This window comes from Panulirus ornatus, chromosome 2 (assembly GCF_036320965.1).
Source record: "Panulirus ornatus isolate Po-2019 chromosome 2, ASM3632096v1, whole genome shotgun sequence".
Classification (NCBI taxonomy): domain Eukaryota; kingdom Metazoa; phylum Arthropoda; class Malacostraca; order Decapoda; family Palinuridae; genus Panulirus; species Panulirus ornatus.
In genome coordinates this window covers 53,661,156-53,679,152 of record NC_092225.1, presented here as the reverse complement: position 1 = coordinate 53,679,152, position 17,997 = coordinate 53,661,156, and the positions used below count along the sequence as shown (strand labels likewise).

General features: G+C 42.0%; 1 protein-coding gene across 1 annotated transcript in view; it reads right to left on the bottom strand.

Annotated features, from left to right (window-relative positions):
* The window catches only part of egg (SET domain bifurcated histone lysine methyltransferase eggless), a 245,646-nt gene that overhangs the window by 137,419 nt on the left and 90,230 nt on the right, over positions 1 to 17,997 (bottom strand). The window contains exons 9-10 of the mRNA XM_071675984.1: positions 17,322 to 17,548; positions 1,328 to 1,527 (exon numbers count right to left, since the gene is read on the bottom strand). Of these exons, the coding sequence (XP_071532085.1) occupies positions 1,328 to 1,527; positions 17,322 to 17,548 (427 nt within the window). The remainder of the gene's footprint in view (positions 1 to 1,327; positions 1,528 to 17,321; positions 17,549 to 17,997) is intronic.

Here is a 17,997-nt window from a genome sequence, read left to right as displayed (position 1 = left end):
GTATGAATTATGAACATGTGTATATATGTATATGTCTGTGTGTGTATATATATGTATACGTTGAGATGTATAGGTATGTATATTTGTGTGTGTGGACGTGTATGTATACACATGTGTATGTGGGTGGGTTGGGCCATTCTTTCGTCTGTTTCCTTGCGCCACCTCGCTAACGCGGGAGACAGCGACAAAGCAAAATAAGTAAATAAATAAACTTTAAAGTACATGAAAATTTCTGGCATGCAAGGGGTAATCTGCATTTCCTACCCTAGAGATGACAGTGGGCCCCCAATTACTTTATAAATGCAGCAATACTTAAAGTGTAAGATTGTCAGATTACATGGGTCAAGTGATTCCAGCCTGCCCACTGGTGACTTGAGAGGTGATATTTCTTCACAAGTTACTCTCAACACTCCTACCCATTTGGGAAACAGGTTCTTTGTAAAAGAAAACACCCTTACCCTAAGACCGAGTTACTGGAGCCCAATGTCCACAAAAACATCAATCACGATTAATCAGAAAAAATAACAACAAATTTGGTGGAAGCTTGACTAACAACCAACCCATGGTAGCACAATCTTGGGAGTTTGACCCAAGTGTCACATATCTTGGGCAACACTGTTCTAATCACTGGATCTACTCACTGTAAAAAGAAAAAAATTGGAACCGCATAAAAAATGGAAGATGGCGAGGAGCCAGTGCCACCATCTACTTATAAAACTTAAATACGTAATGTCAATGAATGAATTTCATATAAGTCAATTCAATCACATAATATGCAACCCCTTAACCAACTCAGAGAAGGATATCTATCTATAGTAGGTTAGAAGACTAAAATACATCCAGAATTCACAGAATTATGAGATAAGCTGGTATCAACAGCTAGAGAGTGATGACATTATTGCTGAATATAGGCTGCCAATTGATCAATGGAACAGACCCAAGCCAAGTCAGAAGACTTCTAGCACCAAAGAGGTGGTTAGCACAGAGTCAGAGGCATCTACCTAAACACATGGCAAGAGGTCAACAGGTTTCTAACCCAAAGAGATCCTAGAGTCTCTCAAGACTTACAGAACAATCCAACCCATGAAAAGAATTATTAATTCTCTACATGGAAAGCCCTACATAATTCTAATTGGAGAATAATCATATAATAATACTATGCAGGTAGCAATGGATGACACAATTAAAAGGAAAAATCATGCATTTCACCTGAGGCGAATGACAAAGACAAAATCTTAATCATCAAACAACATTCTGATCATTTCATGCAGAAAACTTAACATATCTAAGATACAATATATATTTGAAGAGAGGAAAAAATACAAACCATTCCACTCTGTCTTGACATAGTTCCATTTCTGAAGGCGCACCATTGGTCTTTCTGGATACATCTGGAGGTACTCCTTTATGAACTCCCTTGAGTCTGAGGACACATCTTCCCAGGGGCATACAGAGGCTTCTGTTACGACACGAATGTCATGATGAAGCACATACTGGGCATATCCATCATCAAAGAAGATTAGGTATCTGAAAAAATTCATGCAAAATATTTGTTAATCTGTTGCCTCTCATTTCCTTATTCCCCCTATCCCATATGCCATTTCTCATTCTCCTAGACAGGGGGAATGCAGCAGCTTTTGAAAACAAACAAAATATAATTGAAAATCCATATATGCTCATCTAAGCAAGCAACTATTTCACAAATAAATGTTCCATTAGTCAGGTTTTCTCTTACCCCTACTTTTGCAAACTAATTCAAAAAATTTATCATTCTCCTATACAATTTTGTTTTAGCTAAAACTGGTGAAGCTGAAGATATAGATCTAATGTGACACAGATTCAATACAATGCATGCAATATGTACAGGGGTTGATAAGAGGACAAGAGCTATGGAAGAGGTAGCACTACTCCTGAAGCAGGATTTGTGGGTGTGTATGATTGCATGTAAAGAAGAGAGCTCTAGACTGATGCGGGCAAAACTGAAAGAGGATGGTGAGAGACGGGTGACTATCAGTGCTTATGCAACAGGCCACGAGATGAAATATCATGATGGGCAAGTGTTCTGGGAGCAGCTGAGTGAGTGTGTCAACAGTTTTGATACAAAAGATCGGGTATTAGTGATGGGTAACTCATATGTGAAGGTGAGTAACATGGCAGCTGAGGGTATAACAAGAGTATAACAAGAGTAACATGGCAGTTAAGGGTTTCTAGGGGCATGGGGTACTCAGTAGAGTGAACTGAAATGGTGAACAGCTTATGGAGTCGTGTGCCAAAAACGACTGGTGACTGGGAATACCTGGTTTAGAGGACATACACAACTATGTGTATCAGAGTAGGAAATATGATCAGTGGGCATTACTAGATCAGATATTAATGATAGTTTTGTAAAAGGGAGACTTTTGGATGTGAATGCGCTTAGAGAAGCAGCTGATTGTTACAATGTGGAGGCAATGGTGAAGATTTGTAGAGGGTTTTGGAAAAGAGGAAACATAATGGGTGAGAAGAGTTGCTGAGAGTAAGTGGGCTTGGAAAACAGACATGAGCAAAGAAACATCAGGCGAGATTGAGTGCAAAGTGACAAAGAGGTGAGAGTACTAGAAGCTAGGGGACAGGGTGAAGAATAGGTATTCACAGAAGCAATGCTGGCATGTGCAAGAGATGCATGCAGCATGCAAAAGATAGAAGACAAGCAGATTAGAAAGGGTAGTGAGAGATGGGATGAAGAAGTAAAGTTGCTAGCAAAAGAGAATAGAGAGGTATTTGGGTGGTAAGTACTGGGAAGGAGTGCAAATGACTGGGGAATGTATAAAAAAGCAGCAGAAGGTCAAGAGGAAGGTGCAGGAGTCAAAAAAGTGGGTAAATGAGAGTTGGAGTGACTATCAGTAAACTTTAGGAAGAATACAATGTTTTGAAAATGGGTTAATTATGTGCAAAAAACAACAGAACATATAGGAACATTCACAAAGGGGCAAAAGGACAGATGTTGACAAGCAGTGATACAGTGAGAAGGAACATTAGGTAAAAGTTGCCAGTAGGAACATTAAGTAGAAACCTCTGCAAACACTGCACTAGACAGGCCCTCTGCCAATGGCCTGTTAAGGGTAAGGCATTAAAGGCTTAGAAGTGGCACTGGAGTTCACTAATTATGGAGACTATTGCCATGGCCACCCCCTCAAGGGAGTTTCAGAAGGGAACAGGCATCAGAGAAGTGAAATATTTTAGATACCTGAGAGTCAACATGGCAGTGAATGAAACTAAAGAAGTGAAAATGAGTAATAGGGTAGGCAAGGAAAAGAGGGTTCTAATAGCACTGGAGAATGTGTGGAAAGTGAGGTTGTTGTCTGGAAGGGCAAAAATTGGCATGTTTAAAGGCAGAGTAGTAACAACAATGTTATATGGATACAAGGCATGAGGATGTATGGATGAAGGTGGAAGTATTGGTAATGAAACATCTGAAAACAGTATGTGGTGTGAGGTGGTTTGATTAAGTAATAAAAGGGTACAAGACTGGTGTTGTAATAAAAAAATTGGTTATGAGAGTTAAAGAGGGTGTCTTGGCATGTTTAAAGGCAGAGCAGAACCAACAATGTTATATGGATACAAGGCATGAGGATGCATGGATGAAGGTGGAAGTACTGGAAATGAAACATTTGAAAACAGTATGTGGTGTGAGGTGGTTTGATTAAGTAATAAAGGAGTATAAGACAGGTTATTTACTTTATTTATTTTGCTTTACTGCTGTCTCCCACATTAGCGAGGTAGCGCAAGAAAACAGACAAAAGAATGGCCCAACCCACCCACATACACATGTATATACATACACGTCCACACACGCAAATATACATACCTATACATCTCAATGTATACATATACATACATACACAGACATATACATATATACACATGTATATAATTCATACAGTCTGCCTTTATTCATTCCCATCGCCACCCCCACCACACATGAAATAACAACCCCCTCCCCCCTCCTGTGTGCGAGGTAGCACTAGGAAAAGACAACAAAGGCCACATTCGTTCACACTCAGTCTCTAGCCGTCATGTAATAATGCACCAAAACCACATCTACCTTTCCACATCCAGGCCCCACAGAACTTTCCATGGTTTACCCCAGATGCTTCACATGCCCTGGTTCAATCCATTGACAGCACATCGACCCCGGTATACCACATCGTTCCAATTCACTCTATTCCTTGCATGCCTTTCACCCTCCTGCATGTTGAGGCTCCAATCACTCAAAATCTTTTTCATTCCATCTTTCCACCTCCAATTAGGTCTCCCACTTCTCCTCGTTCCCAACACCTCTGACACATATATCCTCTTGGTCAATCTTTCCTCACTCATTCTCTCCATGTGACCAAACCATTTCAAAACACCCTCTTCTGCTCTCTCAACCACACTCTTTTTATTACCACACATCTCTTACCCTATTATTACTTACTCGATCAAACCACCTCACACCACATACTGTCCTCAAACATCTCATTTCCAGTACATCCACCCTCCTGCACACAACTCTATCCATAGCCCACGCCTCGCAACCATACAGCATTGTTGGAACCAATATTCCTTCAAACATACCCATTTTTGCTTTCCGAGATAATGTTCTCAACTTCCATGTTCTCGACTTCACACATTCTTCAAGGCTCCCAGAATTTTCGCCCCCTCCCCCACCCTATGATTCACTTCCGCTTCCATGGTTCCATCCGCTGCCAAATCCACTCCCAGATGTCTAAAACACTTCACTTACTCCAGTTTTTCTCCAATCAATCTTACCTCCCAATTGACTTGACCCTCAACCCTACTGTACCTAATAACCTTGCTCTTATTCACATTTACTCTCAGCTTTCTTCTTTCACACAATTTACCAAACTCAGTCACCAGCTTCTGTAGTTTCTCACATGAATCAGCCACCAGCGCTGTATCATCAGCGAACAACTGACTCACTTCCCAAGCTCTCTCATCCACAACAGACTGCATACTTGCCCCTCTTTCCAAAACTCTTGCATTCACCTCCCTAAAAACCCCATCCATAAACAAATTAAACAACCATGGAGACATCACACACCCCTGCCGCAAACCTATATTCACTGAGAAGCAATCACTTTCCTCTCTTCCTACACGTACACATGCCTTACATCCTCGATAAAAACTTTTCACTGCTTCTAACAACTTGCCTCCCACACCATATGTTCTTAATACCTTCCACAGAGCATCTCTATCAACTCTATCATATGCCTTCTCCAGATCCTTAAATGCTACATACAAATCCATTTGCTTTTCTAAGTATTTCTCACATACATTCCTCAAAGCAAACACCAGATCCACACATCCTCTACCACTTCTGAAACCACACTGCTCTTCCCCAATCTGATGCTCTGTACATGTCTTCACCCTCTCAATCAGTACCCTCCAATATAATTTCCCAGGAATACTCAACAAACTTATACCTCTGTAATTTGAACACTCACCTTTGTCCCCTTTGCCTTTGTACAATGGCACCAAATCGTCCTCCCTAACTCTCTCACTTTGCACACCACCTCGACCAAAACACCCTATATATGCCACTCTATCATCAAACACATTCAACAAACCTTCAGAATACTCACTCCATCTCCTTCTCACATCACCACTACTTGTTATCACCTCCCCATTAGCCCCCTTCACTGAAGTTCCCATTTGTTCCCTTGTCTTACACACTTTATTTACCTCCTTCCGAAACATCTTTTTATTCTCCCTAAAATTTAATGATACTCACTCACCCCAACTCTCATTTGCCCTCTTTTTCACCTCTTGCATCTTTCTCTTGACCTCCTGCCTCTTTCTTTTATACATCTCCCACTCATTTGCATTTTTTCCCCGCAGAAATCGTCCAAATGCCTCTCTCTTCTCTTTCACTAATAATCTTACTTCTTCATCCCACCACTCACTACCCTTTCTAATCTGCCCACCTCCCACGCTTCTCATGCCACAAGACAGGTGTGGTAATAAAAAGATTGGTTATGAGAGCTGAAGAGGGTGTCTTGAAATGGTTTGAAATATGGAGAGAATGAGTGAGAAGTTAAAAAAGAGGATGTATGTGTCAAAAGTGGAGGGAACAAGGAGAAAAGGGAGACAAAGTTGAAGCTGGAAGGATGAAGTGAAAAAGATTTTGAGTGACTGGGACCTGAACATACAGAAGGATGACAGATATGCATGGCAAAGTGTGACTTGGAACAATGTGGTATACAGGGGTCAACATGCTGTCACTGGACTAAACCAGGGCACATGAAGCAGACAGGGTAAACCATGGAAAGGTCACGGGGCCTGGTTTTGGATAGATAGCTGTGGTTTCAGTGCACTGCTCATGATAGCTAGATAATGGATGTAAGCAAATGTGGCCTTTTATTACCTATTCCTGGCACTAACTTGCTGACACACAAAGCACCAACTGAGAATGAATGAAAAATTTACTTAAAAAAAAATTCTGTAAAACTATTGTTCTTCCATTTTCACTGGTCTATGTAAGTACCAAATTTTTGCTTCAATTACCATATTTTCCTTTGTATATCACAAATTTTTCCAAATGAATTTTAAGTGTGAATCATTTGAATTTTTCCAAGGAGCAGGGATTGTCCATAATAATTTCTTTGGGAAATCTTTCAGGTCACAATGGATGGCCTTGTGAAACTGATGGTTTATGTGTTGTGATGTCAGTTAAAAAGTTGCATATCCATCTCAAAATTTCCATGGTAATTCCCATCTTCTGCATTTTATGTGCTCTGACACCATGGCAAAATGTGTTAAATGATTTTGCAAAGTCCATGTAAATCCCATCAGCATTCTGCATGTTTTCCAGAGCTTCAATAAGCCTATCATAGAGGCAAAGTAACTGAGAAAAGCAAGATCTTCCTATCTAAATCCATACTGTCCTGGGTTAAAATGACTGATTAGTTCCATCTTTCAATTTGCCTCTCAGGACTCTTTCAAAGGTTTTAATAATTGACAATGTTAAAGCTTTCAGTCAATATATTTTGGGGATGGCTCTGCTTCCACTTTTGTGGAGTGGGGCAATGTGAGTCAATCTTACACTCTTGGGAATGATACCAGAAGATATCTAGTGCTCGTGCTAAAGATGTTTTGCATTTCTTTATGAAAACCAAGTTAGGTAGTAGATGGTAGGCAGCCACCAACCAAGGAGGTATATTACTGGTACTACCCATCTGGGTATTGGAAGGGTTAGTGATAGTTGCATAGTGAGCCAGCACTTCAGTGGTTGTTAAGTTGCACTACTCAAATCCAGGAAGCTGTCTTTTCTCTCTGCTTTACCCACATGTGAACTGCTGGCATTCTGCCAACAAACATATAACCTCTCTGTCACACATAACACTGAACTCACACTACTCATTCCCAGTAACTCTAGCTTTTTCTGTGGTAAAAACTATGCACTAACCCTGACTTTTGGCAAAATGATATGGACAATAGACAGTAGTAAGTGGGAACATAATACAGGAGCATTACGTATAAGTAATAGGAACACTAAGTGGGATCATTAGATAGAAGTAGTAGGCTGGAACATTAGGTAAATACATTAGGTAGTACTAGTTGGTAGGAACATTAAATAGGAGCCTCTAAAAACAATGTACTAGAGTTGCCTTCTGCAAGTGACCTGATAAGGATGAGACACTGAAGGATAAGAAGCAACACTGTTGTTCACCAATTATGGAGACTCTTTTGCTGTGTCAACCCCCTTAAGGGAGTTCCCAAAGGGAAAGGGCATCAGTGATAGAAACAGACAGATGGACATGCTCCAACTGACCCTCACAAAGTCCTGTGTTGAGGTGGTGATATCTGCTATGTGCACCACTGGAGAATTACTGCTTAGGAAGAAAACTGTTTGGTCATTTATCTTTAATGTGGCTTTTGGCTCATTGAATACTGACTTATGTTGCATTTTAAGAATCCCCCTCATCTCCTGCAGTTATCTGTAGAAATATATTCTGTTTTCAGTACACTGAAGGAGATTGTACTCCAGGATTTCCGCTTAATATATGAGTAAAAGTACCATGGGTTATTTCTTATGTAACTGATAGCTTTTCTTCTCTTCCCTGTTTTTTCAAGTGAAATTTTAAATTCAAGGTATTTCTTTTCTTTATTCATACATAATTGCCGTTCCCCATGTTAGCAAGGTAGCACCAAGAACAGACGAAGAAATGCTGCATCCACTCACATCCAATCTCTAGCTGTCATGGGTAATATGCCAAAACCACAGCTCTCTATCTACAACCAAGCCCTACAGACCTTCCCATGATTTACCAGACACTTTACAATCCTTGGTTCAGTTCACTGACAGCACGTCAACTCCTGTATACAAAATTGTTCAAATTCAATCTATTCCATACAAGCCTTTCACCTTCTTATTTATTCAAGCCCTGATCGTTCAAAATCTTTATCACACCATCCTTCTATCTCCAATTTAGTCTTCCTGTTCTCCTTGTTCCCCCCACCTTCTGTCTCATATGTCCTCTTTGTCAACCTTTTCCAACTCATTCTCTCTGTATGTATAAACAATTTCAGTACACCCCTTTCCGCTCTCTTAACCACAGTCTTCTTATTACCACAGCTTTCTCTCATCCTTTCATTACTTACATGATCAAACCATCCAAGCCTACATATTGTCCTCAAATACATAATTTCCAACACACCTTTATATATTTTTATATATTTATATATTTTGCTTTGTTGCTGTCTCCAGTGTTTGCGAGGTAGCGCAAGGAAACAGACGAAAGAAATTCCCCAACCCACCCCCATACACATGTATATACATACACCTCCACACACGCAAATATACATACCTATACATCTCAATGTACACATATATATACACACACAGACACATACATATATACCCATGCACACAATTCACACTGTCTGCCTTTATTCATTCCCATCGCCACCTCGCCACACATGGAATACCATCCCCCTCCCCCCTCATGTGTGCGAGGCAGCGCTGGGAAAGACAACAAAGGCTCTATTCGTTCACACTCAGTCTCTAGCTGTCATGCAATAATGCCCGAAACCACAGCTCCCTTTCCACATCCAGGCCCCACACAGCTTTCCATGGTTTGCCCCGGACGCTTCACGTGCCCTGGTTCAATCCACTGACATATGTATATATATATATATATATATATATATATATATATATATATATATATATATATATATGTATATTCCCTGGGGATAGGGGAGAAAGAATACTTCCCACGTATTCCCTGCGTGTCGTAGAAGGCGACTAAAAGGGAAGGGAGCGGGGGGCTGGAAATCCTCCCCTCTCTTTTTTTTTTTTTTTTTCCAAAAGAAGGAACAGAGAAGAGGGCCAGGTGAGGATATTCCCTCAAAGGCCCAGTCCTCTGTTCTTAACGCTACCTTGCTATCGCGGGAAATGGCGAATAGTATGAAAAAAAAAAAAAAAAAAAAACCTTCAAACATAAAAATTTTTGCCCTCCCAGATAATAATCTCTTTCCACACATTCTTCAGCACTCCCAGAACCTTCAGCCCTCCCTATGACTCACTTTTGCTTCCATGGTCCCATTTGCTGCCATGTCCACTCACACATATATAAAACACTTCACCTCCTCTAATTTTTCTCCATTCAAACTCACACCCCAACTAACTTGTCTCTCAACTCTGCTAAACCTAATAACCTTGGTTTTATTCACATTTACTTTCAACTCCCTCCTTTTACACTTTTCCAAACTCAGTTACCAACTTCTGTAGTTTCACACTCAATTCCGCCACCAGTGCAGTATCGTCACCAAACAACAACCAACTTACTTGTCAGGCCCTCTCATCCCCTACAGGCTGCATTACTCACCCCTCTCTCCAAGACTCCCCCATTAACCTATCTATAAACAAATTCAACAGCCATGGTGACATCATACACCCCTGCCACAGACCAACCTTCACTTGGAACCATTCACTCTCCTCTTTTCCTACTTGTATAAATGCTTTACACCTTTCACCAAAACTTCTCTGCCATTAACAGCTCTCCTCCCATGCCATATATTCTTAACAACCTTCCACAAGGCATCTCTAACAACCACATTACATCCTTTCTCCAGATCCATAAATGCCATGTAAAAATGCATCCATTTCTCTAAGTATTTCTCACACATCTTTCAATGAAAGTACCTGATTCACTCATCCCCTAACACTTCTGAAACCACGCTGCTCCTCCTCACTCTGACCCTCTGTGCATGCCTTAACTCTCTCAATCACTACCCTCCCATACCACTTAACAGTACACTTAACAAACTTATGCCTTTGCAGTTTGAACACTCACCTCTATCCCACTTCCTTTTAAACAATGGCAGTCTACATGCATTCTCCCAATCCTCAGGCACCTCACCATGATCCATACATACAATGAAATCCTAACTAGCCAATCAACAACACATTCATCCTGTTTCTTCATGAACTGAACAACAATACCACCCACTTCAGCCACCTTCCCACATTTCATCATCATAAAGCTTTCACCTCTTCACTTTTCATGACTTTCTCACTTTGCACATCACCCTGACTTAAACATCCTAAATCTCCCACCCTATCAACAAATACATTCAACAGACTTTCAAAATACTCACTCAATCTCTTAATTTCATCACTAACCATTACCACTTCACCTTTTATCCCATTATTCGATGTTCCTATTCGTTTTCTTGTCTTTTGGACATCATTAACCTCCTCCAAAACATCTTATTTTCCCTGAAGTTTACTGATACTTGCTCACCCCAACTCTCATTTGTCCTCTTTTCAACCCCTGAACCTACCTCTTGACCTCCAGCCACTTTCTATTATAGAATACTCCTATCATTTGTAGTCCTTCCCTCTAAGTAATGCCCACATGCCTCCCTTCTCTCTTTCACTAGCAACTTTACTTCATCTTACCATTCATTACCTTTTCTAATCTCCCCACATGCCACATGCATCTCTTGCATATGCCAGCAATACATCCCTAAATACCTCACCCACTTCCCTTACTCATTTACTCTCACCTTTTTCCATTTGACACTCTAGCTCTCCTGGTACTTCTTCACACAAGTCTCTTATCCAAGCTCACTTTCACCATTCTCTTCTCAACAATACCGTTCCCTCTTTTCCTAAAACCTCTACAAATCTTCACTCTTGCCTCCATTAAATAATGGTCAGACATCCCACAAGCTACCCCTCTCTAGTTTCTCACATGAATCAGCCACCAGCGCTGTATCATCAGCGAACAACAACTGACTCACTTCCCAAGCTCTCTCATCCCCAACAGACTTCATACTTGCCCCTCTTTCCAAAACTCTTGCATTCACCTCCCTAACAACCCCATCCATAAACATATTAAACAACCATGGAGACATCACACACCCCTGCCGCAAACCTACATTCACTGAGAACCAATCACTTTCCTCTCTTCCTACACGTACACATGCCTTGCATCCTCGATAAAAAGGGTTGAGGGTCAAGTCAATTGGGAGGTGAGTTTGAATGGAGAAAAACTGGAGGAAGTGAAGTGTTTTAGATATCTGGGAGTAAATCTGGCAGCGGATGGAACCATGGAAGCGGAAGTGGATCATGGGGTGGGGGAGGGGGCGAAAATTCTGGGAGCCTTGAAGAATGTGTGGAAGTCGAGAACATTATCTCGGAAAGCAAAAATGGGTATGTTTGAAGGAACAGTGGTTCCAACAATGTTGTATGGTTGCGAGGCGTGGGCTATGGATAGAGTTGTGCGCAGGAGGATGGATGTGCTGGAAATGAGATGTTTGAGGACAATGTGTGGTGTGAGGTGGTTTGATCGAGTAAGTAATGTAAGGGTGAGAGAGATGTGTGGAAATAAAAAGAGCGTGGTTGAGAGAGTAGAAGAGGGTGTTTTAAAATGGTTTGGGCACATGGAGAGAATGAGTGAGGAAAGATTGACCAAGAGGATATATGTGTCGGAGGTGGAGGGAACGAGGAGAAGTGGGAGACCAAATTGGAGGTGAAAAGATGGAGTGAAAAAGATTTTGAGTGATTGGGGCCTGAACATGCAGGAGGGTGAAAGGCGGGCAAGGAATAGAGTGAATTGGATCGATGTGGTATACCGGGGTTGACGTGCTGTCAGTGGATTGAATCAGGGCATGTGAAGCGTCTGGCGTAAACCATGGAAAGTTGTGTGGGGCCTGGATGTGGAAAAGGAGCTGTGGTTTCGGGCATTATTGCATGACAGCTAGAGACTGAGTGTGAATGAATGGGGCCTTTGCTGTCTTTTCCTAGCGCTACCTCGCACACATGAGGGGGGAGGGGGATGGTATTCCATGTGTGGTGAGGTGGTGATGGGAATGAATAAAGGCAGACAGTGTGAATTGTGTGCATGGGTATATATGTATGTGTCTGTGTGTGTATATATATGTGTACATTGAGATGTATAGGTATGTATATTTGCGTGTGTGGACGTGTATGTATATACATGTGTATGGGGGTGGGTTGGGCCATTTCTTTCGTCTGTTTCCTTGCGCTACCTCGCAAACACGGGAGACAGCGACAAAGCAAAATATAATAAATTAATAAAAATAAATATATCCCTGGGGATATATTTATATATTAAACAGGAGTTGTGGGAGTATGTGATAGAATGTAAGAAAGTAAATTCTCGATTAATATGGGTAAAACTGAAAGTTGATGGAGAGAGACGGGTGATTAGTGGTGCATATGCACCAGGGCATGAGAAGAAAGATCATGAGAGGCAAGTGTTTTGGGAGCAGCTGAATGAGTGTGTTAGTGGTCTTGATGCACAAGACCGGGTTATAGTGATGGGTGATTTGAATGCAAAGGTGAGTAATGTGGCAGTTGAGGGAATAATTGGTATACAAGGGGTGTTCAGTGTTGTAAATGAAAATGGTAAAGAGCTTGTAGATTTTTTTTTCTTTTTTTTTTTTGCTTTGTCGCTGTCTCCCGCGTTTGCGAGGTAGCGCAAGGAAACAGACGAAAGAAATGGCCCAACCCACATCCATACACATGTATATACATACGTCCACACACGCAAATATATATACCTACACAACTTTCCATGGTTTACCCCAGACGCTTCACATGCCTTGATTCAATCCAGTGACAGCACGTCAACCCCGGTATACCACATCGCTCCAATTCACTCTATTCCTTGCCCTCCTTTCACCCTCCTGCATGTTCAGGCCCCGATCACACAAAATCTGTTTCACTCCATCTTTCCACCTCCAATTTGGTCTCACTCTTCTCCTCGTTCCCTCCACCTCCGACACATATATCCTCTTGGTCAATCTTTCCTCACTCATTCTCTCCATGTGCCCGAACCATTTCAAAACACCCTCTTCTGCTCTCTCAACCACGCTCTTTTTATTTCCACACATCTCCCTTACCCTTACGTTACTTAATCGATCAAACCACCTCACACCACACATTGTCCTCAAACATCTCATTTCCAGCACATCCATCCTCCTACGCACAACTCTATCCATAGCCCACGCCTCGCAACCATACAACATTGTTGGAACCACTATTCCTTCAAACATACCCATTTTTGCTTTCCGAGATAATGTTCTCGACTTCCACACATTCTTCAAGGCTCCCAGAATTTTTGCCCCCTCCCCCACCCTATGATCCACTTCTGCTTCCATGGTTCCATCCGCTGCCAGATCCACTCCCAGATATCTAAAACACTTCACTTCCTCCAGTGTACGTGTAGGAAGAGAGGAAAGTGATTGGTTCTCAGTGAATGTAGGTTTGCGGCAGGGGTGTGTGATGTCTCCATGGTTGTTTAATTTGTTTATGGATGGGGTTTGTTAGGGAGGTGAATGCAAGAGTTTTGGAAAGAGGGGCAAGTATGAAGTCTGTTGTGGATGAGAGAGCTTGGGAAGTGAGTCAGTTGTTGTTCACTGATGATACAGCGCTGGTGGCTGATTCATGTGAGAAACTGCAGAAGCTGGTGACTGAGTTTGGTAAAGTGTGTGAAAGAAGAAAGTTAAGAGTAAATGTGAATAAGAGCAAGGTTTTTAGGCACAGTAGGGTTGAGGGTCAAGTCAATTGGGAGGTAAGTTTGAATGGAGAAAAACTGGAGGAAGTAAAGTGTTTTAGATATCTGGGAGTGGATCTGGCAGCGGATGGTACCATGGAAGCAGAAGTGGATCATAGGGTGGGGGAGGGGGCGAAAATTCTGGGAGCCTTGAAGAATGCGTGGAAGTCGAGAACATTATCTTGGAAAGCAAAAATGGGTATGTTTGAAGGAATAGTGGTTCCAACAATGTTGTATTATTGCGAGGCGTGGGTTATGGATAGAGTTGTGCGCAGGAGGATGGATGTGCTGGAAATGAGATGTTTGAGAACAATGTGTGGTGTGAGGTGGTTTGATCGAGTAAGTAACGTAAGGGTAAGAGAGATGTGTGGAAATAAAAAGAGCGTGGTTGAGAGAGCAGAAGAGGGTGTTTTGAAATGGTTTGGGCACATGGAGAGAATGAGTGAGGAAAGATTGACCAAGAGGATATATGTGTTGGAGGTGGAGGGAACGAGAAGAAGTGGGAGACCAAATTGGGGGTGGAAAGATGGAGTGAAAAAGATTTTGTGTGATCGGGGCCTGAACATGCAGGAGGGTGAAAGGAGGGCAAGGAATAGAGTGAATTGGATCGATGTGGTATACCGGGGTTGACGTGCTGTCAGTGGATTGAATCAGGGCATGTGAAGCATCTGGGGTAAACCATGGAAAGCTGTGTAGGTATGTATATTTGCGTGTGTGGACATGTATGTATATACATGTGTATGGGGGTGGGTTGGGCCATTTCTTTCGTCTGTTTCCTTGTGCTACCTCGCAAACGCGGGAGACAGCAAAAAAAAAAAAAAAAAAATTCCTGGGGATAGGAGAGAAAGAATACTTCCCAAGCATTCCTCACGGGTCGTAGAAGGCGACTAAAGGGGACGGGAGCGGGGAGCTGGAAACCCTCCCCTCCTTGTATTTCAACTTTCTAAAAGGGGAAACAAAAGAAGGAGTCGCGCAGGGAGTGCTCATCCTCCTTGAAGGCTCAGATTGGAGTGTCGAAATGTGTGTGGATGTAACCAAGATGAGAAAAAAGGTGAGATAGGTAGTATGTTTGAGGAAAGGAACCTGGATGTTTTGGCTCTGAGTGAAATGAAGCTCAAGGGTAAAGGGGAAGAGTGGTCTGGGAATGTCTTGGGAGTAAAGTCAGGGGTTGGTGAGAGAACAAGAGCAAGGGAAGGAGTAGCACTACTCCTGAAACAGGAGTGGTGGGAGTATGTGAGAGAGTGTAAGAAAGTAAACTCTAGATTGATATGTGTAAAACTGAAAGTGGATGGAGAGAGATGGGTGGTTATTGGTGCATATGCATCTGGGCATGAGAAGAAAGATCATGAGAGGCAAGTGTTTTGGGAGCAGATGAGTGAATGTGTTAGTAGTTTTGATGCACGAGACCAGGTTATAGTGATAGGTGATTTGAATGCAAAGGTAAGTAATATGGCAGTTGAGGGAATAATGAGTGTACATGAGGTGTTAAGTGTTGTAAATGGAAATGGTGAAGAGCTTGTAGATTTATGTGCTGAAAAAGGACTGGTGATTGGGAATACCTGGTTTAAAAAGAGAGATATACGTAAGTATATGTCTGTAAGGAGGAAAGATGGCCAGAGAGTGTTGTTGGATTATGTGTTAATTGATAGGCACGCGAAAGAGAGACTAAAATGCAAATGAGTGGGAGATGTATAAAAGAAAGAGGCAGGAGGTCAAGAGAAAGATGCAAGAGGTGAAAAAGAGGGCAAATGAGAGTTGGGGTGAGTGAGTATCATTAAATTTTAGGGAGAATAAAAAGATGTTTTGGAAGGAGGTAAATAAAGTGTGTAAGACAAGGGAACAAATGGGAACTTCAGTGAAGGGGGCTAATGGGGAGGTGATAACAAGTAGTGGTGATTTGAAGAGGTGGAGTGAGTATTTTGAAGGTTTGTTGAATGTGTTGAAAGGCAGAGTGGCAGATATAGGGTGTTCTGGTCAAGGAGTTGTGCAAAGTGAGAGGGTTACGGAAAATGATTAGGTAAACAGAGAAGAGGTAGTAAAAGCTTTGCGGAAGATATTGGGCTCAGTAAGAACCAGAAAATTTTTCAGCAAATCTACTTAAAGACCAAGCAAAATTAAATCATCATGGAAAGAGGGGCAAGTATGAAGTCTGTTGGGGATGAGAGAGCTTGGGAAGTGAGTCAGTTGTTGTTCGCTGATGATACAGCGCTGGTGGCTGATTCATGTGAGAAACTGCAGAAGCTGGTGACTGAGTTTGGAAAAGTGTGTGGAAGAAGAAAGTTAAGAGTAAATGTGAATAAGAGCAAGGTTATTAGGTACAGTAGGGTTGAGGGTCAAGTCAATTGGGAGGTGAGTTTGAATGGAGAAAAACTGGAGGAAGTGAAGTGTTTTAGATATCTGGGAGTGGATCTGGCAGCGGATGGAACCATGGAAGCGGAAGTGGATCATAGGGTGGGGGAGGGGGCGAAAATCCTGGGAGCCTTGAAGAATGTGTGGAAGTCGAGAACATTATCTCGGAAAGCAAAAATGGGTATGTTTGAAGGAATAGTGGTTCCAACAATGTTGTATGGTTGCGAGGCGTGGGCTATGGATAGAGTGGTGCGCAGGAGGATGGATGTGCTGGAAATGAGATGTTTGAGAACAATGTGTGGTGTGAGGTGGTTTGATCGAGTGAGTAACGTAAGGGTAAGAGAGATGTGTGGAAATAAAAAGAGCATGGTTGAGAGAGCAGAAGAGGGTGTTTTGAAGTGGTTTGGGCACATGGAGAGGATGAGTGAGGAAAGATTGACCAAGAGGATATATGTGTCAGAGGTGGAGGGAACAAGGAGAAGAGGGAGACCAAATTGGAGGTGGAAAGATGGAGTGAAAAAGATTTTGTGTGATCGGGGCCTGAACATGCAGGAGGGTGAAAGGAGGGCTAGGAATAGAGTGAATTGGATCGATGTGGTATACCGGGGTTGACGTGCTGTCAGTGGATTGAAGCAGGGCATGTGAAGCGTCTGGGGTAAACCATGGAAAGCTGTGTAGGTATGTATATTTGCGTGTGTGGACGTATGTATATACATGTGTATGGGGGGGGGTTGGGCCATTTCTTTCGTCTGTTTCCTTGCGCTACCTCGCAAACGCGGGAGACAGCGACAAAGTATAAAAAAAAAAAAAAAAAATCTAAAGCAAAGGCATAATGGGCACTAGGCATAGGAGCAAAATAATCTACATGAAAGGAATCATGTATTACTCAGAAAAATTTACCTGTACTTGTTAGCAGCAGTAGGAATCTCTGCCACAATACCCACATAAAATGAACCAGAGATTGTAGTGTTTTTTGGATCATCATCTCTATATTTTGCTATAACACGAGTACCAACTGGAATGCGAGTAGCACAGGGATTTATGTATGCCAACTGACGACCTGGCATTACACGTGGGAGCCCTGAACCTTTAGAATTGCGGTTGTAGCGAATCTTGTACGTGGTATTCTGAAAAAAGTATGTAAAAAAATTGTTGTCATTGGTTTATCTCAAAATATATAATCTGGAATGAAGAATGAAAATGAAACATAAAAAAGACAGTAAGTTCTACATAACAGCATTACTTCAGGGAAATTACCATCACAGGTACTCACAGGTAAGCAATCTACAATATTTTTTTTTTTTTTTTTTTTTGCTTTGTCGCTGTCTCCCGCGTTTGCGAGGTAGCGCAAGGAAACAGACGAAAGAAATGGCCCAACCCACCCCCATACACATGCCTTGATTCAATCCACTGACAGCACGTCAACCCCGGTATACCACATCGCTCCAATTCACTCTATTCTTTGCCCTCCTTTCACCCTCCTGCATGTTCAGGCCCCGATCACACAAAATCTTTTTCACTCCATCTTTCCACCTCCAATTTGGTCTCCCTCTTCTCCTCGTTCCCTCCAACTCCG